Raw genomic sequence first — 13,525 nt, 5'->3', positions numbered from 1 at the left:
AAGTGGGAAATGTATTATAAAAACTATAGATACATAATGAAGATAAACCAGTGTTTTTCAGAATCTAAAAGAACATTGGATTTTGGATGATTCCTCCTGCCTTTGAAACCTTCTCTAGCATGATAAAAATAATCACACTGATAGAATTTTGGTATATATTTCTATTTTTTTACAAAGTCAAATATGAAATCTGAAGATTTCAGCAGCAACTTTCTGTCAAACTCCTATTAATGGTATAAACCTACTTAATGGTTCTTATGTATGAAAAGAGCATTCAGTACTTATGTTAATATATGAATTAACATGCAAAGACTAGGAAAGCTCTTTTGCCTATTACATATAGTTATTTATAAGTACATGTGATGTACATAAAACTTGATGGCTGGTTTAGCAAGTGAACATAACTGCTTTTATTCAGAAAATGTATAAACTACTTCAAATATCTTATCTATATGGCCTTACCATTCAATTTTAGCAAGCCTACCACCTACAAACTGCCAACACCCCTTGTTTACCTGATCCCTTCCCAAGTCACTAGGCTTCCAGTAAATTCTGTCCAAGTAACCCTAAGATAAGCTTTAAAATGTCAAAGTTGATTTCCTGTCTTTACCTAGCTGTTGCTATGCTCAAGACAGTCTTGTAAGACCTTGAACTTAAAAGCTAGTACTTATTAAGATGACTACCTGATTTTTCATTCCCATGGTTCTTTTTATGATTATGATTTTGCCTATAGTATTTCAGAAATAAAATTTTGTATAATAGAGTCAAATTAACCTAATATAGGCTGTGCACTCCAATTATGACATTATAGCCCATCCAGGATACATTTTAAATGTCATATGAGTAAGACGAAATTACCAAATTAGGGGGGTTTTTCCTTTATAGTAACCTGATATCCCACCCCTCTTCAGAAATTAAAATTTTCCACTAACACAGAAATTAAAATATAAAATAGAACTAAGAACAGTGATAGCAATCAATGCTGCCTTTGATTTTCCATTACTGATCTTCTGACTTTTTTCACAGTAGTAACTCCCTCCTCATGATTGTATCACATTATTGCCTAATGTGAGATTATAAATTGAAAACCCTAAACTCACATATTTTTATTTTTATGCCCTTTGAATATCTAGTAACAGGAGATAATCAATAATGTTTATTTTATTGTTAGGAGGTTAATTAATAAGTTTGAGCTATTTGTAAGAATGAGTCTATATAAAATCAATAATGAGTATTGCTTCACACACAAAAAAATTACAAATGTTAGAGACCATAAAAAGGTTTTGTCCAACTTCATTATATAAGTGAGGAAATTAAGGTGCAAGAATGGAAGATAATTAAGTTCATAATCTCTCAGATAAGATACTAATTAGCCAGAAGCTAGAAACGAGATCTTAGCGACTACTTCAAAGCTTATGTACTGTAGTGTGCTATTTTATAGAAGTTTCTAATGCAAGACTTTTTTGGCCTCAGGATCTTTTACCTGACCTCAATGCAATTGCGAGCAGAATGGCACACCAGTTGGGGCATAACCTTGGGATGAGTCATGATGATTACCCGTGTACCTGTGATTTGGAAAAATGTGTGATGAACAGTGGTGGAAGGTGAGATTCCAACAATATAGAGAAAATATTTCAATATTGGAGGAATGACTTTGATTAAAACTCAGTGTTACAGGGTTATATGGTTATTATATGGCTATGGTTTCCTTGGTGGCTTGGAGGGTAAAGAATCTGTCTACAATGCAGGTGGCCCAGGTTTGATCCCTGGGTCAGTAAGATCCCCTGGAAAAGGGAATGGCAACCCCCTCTAGTATTCTTGCCTGGAGAATCCCATGGACAGGAGGAGCATGGTGGGCTGTAGTCTATGGGGTCACAACTGAATAAGTAGCACTATGGTTATTATCTGGAATTTTCCTAATATATCCTAGATAAGAACTTAGTAACTGATATCTAATTTTACATCATTATCTACATAATTAGTAATATTTGGGAGGGAAACACACCATCCCTCTCAAATGTCTTTAAAAATCCATCTGTAGTTAATCATTGTATCAATAATAATAAGCAGGGACTCAAAACCAGAGGAAGATAGAAGGGAGGTGAGTTTCATTTTGAAAAGAAGTATATCACATTCCTAGGAAGTTTACGAAAATAAATTGCTTCAAGAAATGTTATAGAGAACAATTTTTGCCAGGTATCCTGTTAGCTAGTGCTTATTTTTTTAAAAACTTGAATATGATTCAGACCCTGTACTGAGAAGCTAGTAATCTTGCATACATGACAGACAAAAATATAGATTATTTCAAGTGGAACAATAAGAAGTGACATGGAAACAGCAGATACAGTTGGCCTAGATGTAGGCTTCAGGGTGCTTCCCAGGTAGGACTAGTGGTAAAGAGCCTGCCTACCAGTGCAGCAAACACAAGAGACGTGGGTTCAATACCTGGGTTGGGAAAATTCCCTAGAGGAAGGCATGGCAACCCACTCCAGTATTCTTGCCTGGAAAATTCCATGGACAGAGAAGCCTGGTGGGCTACAATCCATAGGGTCACAGAGGTGAACAGAGCTGAAGTGACTTAGCACGTATGCACACAGGCTTCAGGAAGCATATTCTGGAAGATATATAGTCTGAATATTTTCACTAAACTAGCCTGCGTTGGCTGTATTTCAAAAAGACATTTCATATAATAAAGAGCCCCGTTACTGCTCTGCTGTAACAGTAAGGCAAGAATAAGAAAGGTAAATGGACTTTGAGTCCATCATTTCTATTTGTTTTGTTTTGGCTGCTCTGGGTCTTGGTTGCTGCGTGTGGGCTTTTCTCTAGCTGAGAGAGCGGGGACTATTCTCTAGGTGTGGTGCATGGGCTTCTCACTGCAGTGGCTTCTCTTCTTGTGGTGTACAGGCTCTAGAGCATGGGTTCAGTAGTTGTGGCGCATGGACTTTGTTGCCCTGAGGTATGTGGAATATTCCTGGATCAGGGATCGAACCCACGTCCCCTGCACTGGCAGGCAGACTCCCAACTACTGGACCACCAGAGCAGTCCTCTCTTTGTTTTTTGTTCTCATTTCTTCATAGAATTTTCACAGCTGTTCTACCACTATGCATTGATATGATTAATCTTTATTTTTAACTTGTCCTATCTCTAGCATTCCTGCACTGAAATTCAGTAAATGCAGCAAAACCCAGTACCAGCAATTTCTCAAGGATTACAGTCTAACATGCATGTTCAATGTTCCATTTTCTGACAAGTTTTCTGATTACCCATACTGTGGAAACAACAGGTTGGATGATGGAGAGGAGTGTGATTGTGGCCTTCTTCAGGTATTTGCAAATGATGCTGTTTTTCAATTTACAAAGTGTCAACTCAGCTAGAACCTAGGCAGGGATGTAGCCATTAGTCAACCATGGTAATCCTTATAAAGCTTCAACAAGTATGTTTTAAAAAAAAAAAGAAGAATTGGAAACATGCTGTTGGGTAGCCTCTTTGCAAAGCTTCTTCCCAAGTCATGAATTGTGTATAGTGATGTTGCCTCAGGTCCAAAGCATCTCATTAGCCTGGTTTATATGCTAATTGGCTCTTCTAGTGCGAAGGGCCCATAGGTCTCCTTAAGTCCAATCTCTCTTGCACAGTAGGATTTGTTCTACAAAATCCCTCACAGTCAGTTGAGTTTGATTCAAGGCCTTATGACACTAGTCTATATCCCTGTTGACCAGTTCACATTATTAGAAAGTTTAATTGAGCAGAAACCTTCCAAATGTACACAGATTTATAGCAGTCTCTGGAACATTTAGAGTAAGCCTTGCAGACATATTTTAAATTAATTCTTAATCTGCTTTTCTCCTACATAGAAGCTCTTTCTTTCAAGAGCTCATCATGTAGATATGTGCCCTAGATAATGACTTCTCACATTATCAAGTGCTCATCAGTCACCCCGGCATGTTGTTAGAATGTGGACTCTGATTCAGTATGTCTGGAGTAGAAATGAGATCCTATTCCTACCAACCTGTAACATTGTGATGATGCTGGAAGTCCAAGGACCACATGTTTAGTAGCTATTCTGTAGACATTGCACAATTCAAAAGAAGTGTAGTAAGATGGCCACAAAGAGACTCCATGATCAGAGTGGAGACTGTGACAGGTCCAGAGGTGACAGCTTCTAGTTTTCAAATGTCTAGGATTAAATGTGAAGAAAATCTTAACTTCGGAAACTGATGCTTTTGCCCATGTGCATTGTTTGGAATATTGCTACAGCTTCATTCTACCACTTGAAATACCTTACTTCGGGGTTCCTAATTCAGGCCATGGACCAGTCTGTAGCCTGTTAGGAACTGGTCTGCACATCAGCAGGTGAGCAGTGCAAGAGTGAGCAAAGCTTCATTTGTATTTACAGCCGCTCCCATTGTTCACGTTACCACCTGAGCTCTGCCTCCCATCGTATCATCGGAGGTATAATAAATATAATGCACTTAAATCATCCTGAAACCATCCCTCAAACTCTCAGTCCATAGAAAACGTGTCTTCTATAAAACTGGCCCCTGGTGCCAAAATGGTCACAAACTTTGGGCTTGTGGAGTACTGAACAGCTCCAAGGGAAGGAAACAAAGTAAAAGTCCCAAACACTAGTTGTAAGCAGTAGCCTTTATACACATATCATAGTCAAGGACCATGCATTTAAATTGAACTCTGAAAAACAACTAAGGCTAAGTTCCACAGAAACACAGTCAATGAACTCTTTAAACAGGAGCCAAAGTACAAAGCACTTCTGATCTTTCATTTCTGATAATTGCCAGGACTGCACTAATCCTTGTTGTGATGCACGCAAATGTATGTTGAAGCCAGGGTTCACTTGTGCTGAAGGAGAATGCTGTGAATCTTGCCAGGTAAGAGACTTTGCTAGGACTGGGTTTCTCTATTTTCAGTTTATTAAGCATACATAGAACCAAAGAGTTGTCTGATCACTGGGTGACCTTACATTACCAATCCCAGATTGCAGCCAGATATGCTGGTACTCAATAGAGCGTCTTCTGAAATGCTCTGACTTTTAAACCCTGATAGGTGCTGTGGTTTGGGAAGTGGAGAAGTGGGTAAGCAGTGCTTAGAATTTTAGAAGTGGAGTCATACAACCAACATTATTTTTGGTCTTTTTTCAATGACTACTAGCCGATTTCACCTTAGCTGAGGGGGAAAATGGCACCCCAACTGCAGTGAACTAACAGCAAAAACAGTTATACTGGAATTGGAAAGCGATAGTAACTAGTACCTAGAGATAGATCCCTAGGAAAGATTACCAGAAACCCAAATGCTTCTGTCCAAGCATTCACTGACTCTTCCTTAATGCCACTGGATCATGAACTAAAAAAGGAAAGGAAGTGTGTTTAATTCATCTTCAAATCTCTCTAAAACCCCAGCACAATCAAATACGTATTGAATGACTAAATGGAGAATATTCCCATGTCATGCCCTCCCTAAATGAAAGCCAGCATATATATATATATGCTGGCTTTATATATATATATAAAACTATTATATATTAGTTTCTTCTGAAAAGATCTGATTTCTTGGGAGTGGTGGAGATTTCTCATTAGAGTCAGGGGTTCCCAGTTTTCTGTGTATGGTGGGCTGGGGGAAAGGGACGAAGGAATGAAAACGGCAAGATGAGAAGAACACAAGCTCATTTCCCCATTTTATAACCATTCTAACTCTGCCCCAAGGCTGTTCTAATACCAAATTTCAATACCACCAGCTTGTCATTCCTAAAATTATATACAAGCCAATAAAGATAGTAATTCTCAGTGGAAAGGAGAAGGAAATCATGATCTCATGACCCATCCTTAAAACTTCTTTTAAATTAAATGGGTCAACCTACTTACTTCCTCCTACCAACTAACCCTTCCTTGCCTGCCTAAGGATGCCCAAAAATCAATCTCTTCATTTTTCTTCCACAGATGAAAAAAGCAGGGTCTATATGCAGGCCAGCAAGAACTGAATGTGATTTTCCTGAGAGGTGCACTGGCCACTCTTCGGGGTGTCCTAAGGACCAATTCCAAGTAAATGGATTTCCTTGCAAGAACGCAAAAGGCTACTGCTTCATGGGGAACTGTCCCACCCAGGATGATCAGTGCTCTGAATTGTTTGATCATGGTAAGAGACAGTGATAGTGAATGATGGATAAAGATAATAGCTGCTATTTCTCTGTTACTGTCCTTTAGGAATTTGGGGGCAAGATTGGAGATAATGTCATTTATGGAAGATATGACCTGGCACCTTTCTAAATAAAACCTTTAATATTCATTGATTTTACCTCTAATATTAATTGATTGGCTTCCCAGGTGGCTCGGTGGTAAAGAAGCCACCTGTCAATGCAGGAGATGTAAGAGACACAGGTTCAATCCCTGGGTTGGGAAGATTCCATGGAGGAGGAAATGGCAACCCACTCCAGTATTCTTGCCTGGAGAATCCCATGGACAGAGGAGCCTGGCGGGCTATGGTCCATGGAGTGGCAAAGTGTCAGACACAATTGAGCAACTGAGAAGGCACACGCACACACACACACACACACACACACACACACATTAATTATCTAAGTATGTGGGTTAAGGTATGTTTGTTTCTTTTTTATATCTGCATTCTTTCCTAAAATATCCTCCTGAGGCAATAAGATAGTTTTAAAATTATTTATTTATCCCATTCTGTTTCACTACTATGTAAGTGATAATGAAATTTCAATGATATTAGAAAAGTAAGGCATTTATGATTTGTCACATTCATGTTGTCATTGTTTTACTTTTATCATACTGCTTTGGATCCCAGAAGCGAAAGCCAGTTCTGATATTTGCTACAAGATGAATACAATTGGAAATAAATTTGGATACTGCAAAAACAAGGGACGCATTTTAATTCCTTGTGAAGAAAAGTAAGTACATTGTGAGGAAAAGCATGTGCCCTCTCAAAGCATTTTGCAAAATCAGAACAGCTTTTATTCCAATAGCCGACAGTCTCTCTTTTTCACTCAGGGGATTAGGAAGAGAGGGCTTCCCTGGTGGCTCAAGTGGTAAAGAATCTGCAAGCAATGCAGGTGATCTGGGTTTGATCCCTGGGTCAGAAAGATCCTGTGGAGTAGGGATTGTGACCTACTCCAGAATTATTTCTTGGAGAATTCCACAGACAGAGGAGACTGGTGGGCTACAGTCCATGGGGTGGCAAAGAGTTGGACATGACTGAGCAACTAAAATTTTTGCTTTTGTAAAAGAAAGGGGAGCAAGAAGGGAGAGAGCACACATTCCTGATGGAATTAACTGGTTTTTATGTTCTGTATTTTGTAACTGAAAATCATGGAATACAAGGAAGAAGGATGGGAAAGATTTAAGATTCTTAGAAAGAAAAGGAGGGGAAGAAACAGCAAAAAAGAGAGAAAGAGATAGAAAGAAAGAGAAGGAGGGGGAAATAGGTAGAAAAGGGGAAAAGAAAAAGAAAGAAGGAAAGTCATTAGAAGAAAGAATGATAGACACTGACACTGAAGACAGAATGGGAGAATTGAATATTAGATCTAACTTCTAAAACACATGTGTTAAACCCATCTTCTGGGTTTGTTTCTGATGTATGACATGGTTTCTGTATTCTCCCGAACAGGATCTGTACCGAATGCAATGATAAAAACTTAGAGTCAAGTTCAACTTTGCTTCTAAATACACTTCTAAAAATGGGCAGTCTCTTAATTTGCTTTATTTCCAACTGTTACATCATCTGTGAAAAGGGGGTTATGATAATAGCAATCTTATAGATTTTTTAAAATGAGAATCAACTGATGTGCTCTATGCAAGAAAGAAAAAAATTTACTGTCCTGACTCAAGTTCAGTCAGTTCACTTCAGTCGCTCAGTCGTCTCCCAATTTTTGTGACCCCATGGGCTGCAGCATGTCAGGCTTCCCTGTGCATCACCATCTCCCAGAGTTTACTCAAACTCATGTCCATTGAGTCGGTGATGCCAGCAAACCATCTCATCCTCTGTCGTTCCCTTCTCCTCCTACCATTAATCTTTCACAGCATCAGGGTCTTTTCAAATGAGTCAGTTCTTTGCATCAGGTGGCCAAAGTATTGGAGTTTCAGCTTCAGCATCAGTCCTTCCAATGAATATTCAGGATTGATTTCCTTTAGGATGGACTAGATGGATCTCCTACCTGTCCAAGGGACTCTCAAGAGTCTTCTTCAACACCACAGTTCAAAAGCATCAATTCTTCGGCACTCAGCTTTCTTTATAGTCCAAATCTCACATTCACACATGACTACTGGAAAAACCATAGCCTTGACTAGACAGACCTTTGTTGGCAAAGTAATGTCTCTGCTTTTGAATATGCTATCTAGGTTGGTCATAACTTTCCTTCCAAGGAATAAGCGTCTTTTAATTTCACGGCTGCAGTCACCATCTGCATTGATTTTGGAGCCCCTAAAAATAAAGTCTGCCACTGTTTCCACTGTTTCCCCATCTATTTGCCTTGAAATGATGGGACCAGATACCATAATCTTCGTTTTCTGAATGTTGAGCTTTAAGCCAACTTTTTCACTCTCCTCTTTCACTTTCATCAAGAGGCTCTTTAGTTTTTCTTGGCTTTCTGCCATAAGGGTGGTATCATCTGCATATCTGAGGTTATTGATATTTCTCCCAGCAATCCTGATTCCAGCTTGTGTTTCATCCAGCCCAGCATTTCTCATGATGTACTCTGCATATAAGTTAAATAAGCAGGGTGACAATATACAGCCTTGACATGCTCCTTTCCTGATTTGGAACCAGTCAGTGTTCCATGTGGAGTTCTAACTATTGCTTCCTGACCTGCACACATATTTCTCAGGAGGCAGGTCAGGTAATCTGGTATTCCCATCTCTTTAAGAATTGTCCACAGTTTGTTGTGATCCACACAGCCAAAGGCTTTGGCATAGTCAATAAAGAAGTAGATTTTTTTTTTCTGGAACTCTCTTGCTTTTTTGATGATCCAGTGGATGTTGGCAATTTGATCTCTGGTTCCTCTGCCTTTTCTAAAACCGGCTTGAACATCTGGAAGTTCACAGTTCACATACTGTTGAAGCCTGGCTTAGAGAATTTTGAGCATTACTTTACTAGTGTGGGAGATGAGTGCAATTTTGCAGTAGTTTGGACATTCTTTGGCATTGCCTTTCTTTGGGATTGGAATGAAAACTGACCTTTTCCAGTCCTGTGGCCACTGCTGAGTTTTCCAAATGTGCTGGCGTATTGAGTGCAGCACTTTCACAGCATCATCTTTTAGATTTGAGATAGCTCAACTGGAATTCCATCACCTTCACTAGCTTTGTTCCTAGTGATGCTTCCTAAGGCCCACTTACTTCTCATTCCAGAATGTCTGACTCTAGGTCAGTGATCATACCATTGTGATTATCTGGATCATGAAGATCTTTTCTGTATAGTTCTTCTGTGTATTCTTGCCACCTCTTCTTTATATTCTTGCCACCTCTTCTTCTTCTGTTAGATCCATGCCATTTCTGTCCTTTATTGTGCCCATCTTTGCATGAAATGTTCCCTTGGTATCTCTAATTTTCTTGAAGAGATCTCTAGCCTTTCCCATTCTATTGTTTTCCTCTATTTCTTTGCACTGATCACTGAGGAAGGTTTTCTTATCTGTCCTTGCTATTCTTTGCAACTCTGCATTCAAATTGGTATATCTTTCCTTTTATCCTTTGCTTTTCACTTCTCTTCTTTTCACAGCTATTTGTAAGGCCTCCTCAGACAGCCATTTTGCTTTTTTGCATTTCTTTTTCTTGGAGATGGTCTTGAACCCTGTCTCCTGTACAATGTCATGAACCTCTGTCTATCAGATCTAATTCCATGAATCTATTTGTCACTTCTACTGTATAATCATAAGGGATTTGATTTAGGTTATACTTGAATTGTCTAGTGGTTTTCCCTACTTTCTTCAATTCAAGTCTGAATTTGGCAATAAGGAGTTCATGATCTGAGCCACAGTCAGTTCCCGGTCTTGTTTTTGCTGACTGTATAGAGCTTCTCCATCTTTGGCTGCAAAGAATATAATCAATCTGATTTCGGTGTTGACCATCTGGTGATGTCCATGTGTAGAGTCTTCTCTTGTGTTGTTGGAAGAGGGTGTTTGCTATGACCAGTGCGTTCTCTTGGCAAAACTCTATTAGCCTTCGCCCTGCTTCATTCCGTATTCCAAGGCCAAATTTGCCTGTTACTCCAGGTGTTTCTTGACTTCCTACTTTTGCATTCCAGTCCCATATAATGAAAAGGACATCTTTTTTGGGTGTTAGTTCTAGAAGGTCTTGTAGGTCTTTATAGAGCCATTCAACTTCAGCATTCTTGGTCAGGGAATAGACTTGGATTACTGTGATATTGAATGGTTTGTCTTGGAAATGAACAGAGATCATTCTGTCATTTTTGAGATTGCATCCAAGTACTGCATTTCAGACTCTTTTGTTGACTATGATAGCTACTCCATTTCTTCTAAGGGATTCTTGCTCACAGTAATAGATATAATGGTCATCTGAGTTAAATTCACCCATTCCAGTCCATTTTAGCTCGCAGATTCCTAAAACGTCACCATTCATTCTTGCCATCTCCTGTTAGAGAAAGGAACAGTGACCCCACAAGACACTGACCCAGAGTTGCCCGAGAGTGTCCAGGAGTCTCCAGTGAAGGTGTGGGTTGGTGGTGGCCTGCTGCAGGGTTGTGGGCACTGAGTGTAGCTGTATATGCATGGGATCTTTTGAAGGAGGTCGCCATTATCTTCATTACCTCCACCATAGTTTGGCCCCAGGTAAATAACAGGGAGGCAACACAGCCCCACTGGTCAACATAAAATTGGATTAAAGATGTACTGATCATGGCTCCACCCATCAGAACAAGACCCAGTTTCCCCCTTTCCCATCAGGAAGCTTCCATAAGCCTCTTATCCTTCTCCATCAGAAGGCAGACAGACTGAAAACCACAATCACAGAACACTAACCGATCTGATCACATGGACCTTGTCTAACTGATCACAGCCTTGTCTAACTCAATGAAACTATGAGCCATGCCGTGTAGGGCCACCCAAGACAGATGAGTCATGGTGGACATTCTGACAGAATGTAGTCCAGTGGAAAAGGGACTGGCAAACCACTTCAGTACTCTTGCCTTGAGAAACCATGAACAGTATGAAAAGACAAAAAGATAGGGCACTGAAAGATGAACTCCCCAGGTCGATAGGTGCCTAATATGCTACTAGTTCAAGTTATGCTCATCCAAATTACTAATAATATTCTCCTGTAAGCTTAAGCTAATATTGCTTTATGAGAATTACCTAGGTATCATAAAGAAATATAGCCATTTAGTATCTTTGTCTGCTCATCTCAGTTTTCAGGGTCAAGACTTTGTCCAGAGGCTTACCTGGCTTCTCCTAGGCTCTGACAAGCCTAGGTTTAGAAAAAAATAAGCAGGCCACTCCACTGCCAGCCTAGTTTCTAAAGTTCTATTTCTTGTCCCAAGTGTGAGAATATTCTTGCTTCCCTTCAGAGATATCAAATGTGGAAAGATATTTTGCACAGGTGGGCATCACTCTTCTGTCCTTGGAGAAGAGAAGATCTACCACCTTAAGAAGCATCTGAAACAGAATACCAGTGAATGCAAAACCTTCTATTTATACCATGATTCTAAGGATTTTGGCCTGGTTGCACCTGGCACAAAATGTGGCGATGGAATGGTAAGATGAATGCCCTTTGTTTTATTAAAACTTCTTGTTCAGTCACTTAAAACTTCATTGGATCCTGTAATTGGCCCCAGAGGGCCTATCTATGGGAACACCGAAAAAAATCTGCAACAGTTTTTAAATGAGCAAAATAGCAATAACACTATTAGTAAATATTCATTTTAATATTTTATACCAATTATGTAAATGTTACAAATGTGCTTAGTGTCTTAATGAAATTATACTGCTTTGAATTTAATTGACTATGAAGTAGCCATACAGTCTTCATCTATTTTATTCACTCAGATGTATTTACTGGGCATGCACGACGATGTCAGTATCTGTGCAGGACACAGATGGTGTAAAGATGTGTGTACTTGAGAATTTCTTAGATTAAATCAAGTGTATCATTACAATTCAACTCAGTTGCTTTCACTGTGATGTGATCAATATGTATGAGTCCAAAGGAAGTGACTGACGTTTCTTAGAGAATGTGGAATGGCATCTCCGGATGCCATTAAATGAGAGACATTTCAGTTTCGACTTCATGAGCATTTTTCAACATACAGAAGAAGAGAAAGACATGTTTCTATGTTTTAACTAACTTTTATTGGCGTATAGTTGCTTTATAATGTTGTATTAGCTTCTACTGTACAGTAAAATGAATCAGCTATACGTTTACATGTATCCCCTCTATTTTGGATTTCCTTCCATTTATATCACCACAGAGCACTGAGTAGAGTTCCCTGTGCTATACAGTGGGCTCTCATCAGTTATCTATTTTATATATTGTATCAATATTGTGTACATGTCAATCCCAATCTCCCAATTCCTTCCACTCCTTCCTTTCCCCCTTGGTGGCCATGTGTTTGATCTCTACATCTGTGTCTGCTTCTGCTTTGCAAATAAGATCATTTTTCTCAATTCTACATATACGCATTAATATATATTTGTTTTCCTTTTTCTGACTTACTTCACCCTGTATGGCAGACCCCAGGTCTATCCACATCTCTACAAATGACCCAATTTTGTTCCTTTTAAATGTTATTCTGAATAATATTCCATTGTATATATGTATCACATCTTCTTTATCCATTCTTTTGTCGATGAACATTCAGGTTGCTTCCATGTCCTGGCTATTGTAAACAGTGCTGCAATAAATGTTGGAGTGCATGTGTCTTTTTGAATTATGGTTTTCTCTGTGTATATACCCAGTAGTAGGATTGCTGGACCATATGGTAGCTCTATTTTTAGTTTTTTATGGAATCTACATGCAGTTCTCTATAGTGATGTATCAATTTACATTCCCACCAATAGTGCAAGAAGGTTCCCTTTTCTCCACACCCTCTCCAGCATTTATTGTTTGTATGTATTTTGATAATGGTCATTCTGACTGGTGTGAGGTGATATATGATTGTAATTTTGATTTGCATTTCTCTAATAATTAGTGGGAGAAGGCCATGGCACCCCACTCCAGTACTCTTGCTTGGAGAATCCCATGGATGGAGGAGCCTGGTGGGCCAGGTTGTGAAGAGTTGGACAGGACTGAGCAACTTCACTTTCACTTTTCACTTTCATGCATTGGAGAAGGAAATGGCAACCCACTCCAGTGTTCTTGCCTGGAGAATCCCAGGGATGGGGGAGCCTGGTGGGTGCCGTCTATGGGGTCTCACAGAGTCGGACATGACTGAGCAAATTTTCATGTGTATGTTGGTCATCTGTATGTCCTCTTTGGAAAATGTCTGTTTAGGTCCTCTGCTCTTTTTTTTTAATTGGGTGCTTGTTTTTTGATATTTGAGTAGCATGAGCTGTTGC

The 13,525-nt window shown here is 39.3% G+C and overlaps 1 protein-coding gene across 1 annotated transcript in view; it reads left to right on the top strand.

Moving 5' to 3' along the window:
* The window catches only part of ADAM7 (ADAM metallopeptidase domain 7), a 79,550-nt gene that overhangs the window by 24,604 nt on the left and 41,421 nt on the right, over nt 1-13,525 (top strand). The window contains exons 11-16 of the mRNA XM_070374927.1: nt 1,474-1,604; nt 3,149-3,323; nt 4,794-4,883; nt 5,949-6,144; nt 6,814-6,916; nt 11,539-11,725. Coding sequence (XP_070231028.1) covers nt 1,474-1,604; nt 3,149-3,323; nt 4,794-4,883; nt 5,949-6,144; nt 6,814-6,916; nt 11,539-11,725 — 882 coding nt within the window. The remainder of the gene's footprint in view (nt 1-1,473; nt 1,605-3,148; nt 3,324-4,793; nt 4,884-5,948; nt 6,145-6,813; nt 6,917-11,538; nt 11,726-13,525) is intronic.

Source organism: Bos mutus, chromosome 8 (genome assembly GCF_027580195.1).
Source record: "Bos mutus isolate GX-2022 chromosome 8, NWIPB_WYAK_1.1, whole genome shotgun sequence".
Lineage (NCBI taxonomy): Eukaryota > Metazoa > Chordata > Mammalia > Artiodactyla > Bovidae > Bos > Bos mutus.
Note: the sequence above shows the minus strand (reverse complement) of the source record. Positions and strands in the feature narration are given on the sequence as shown.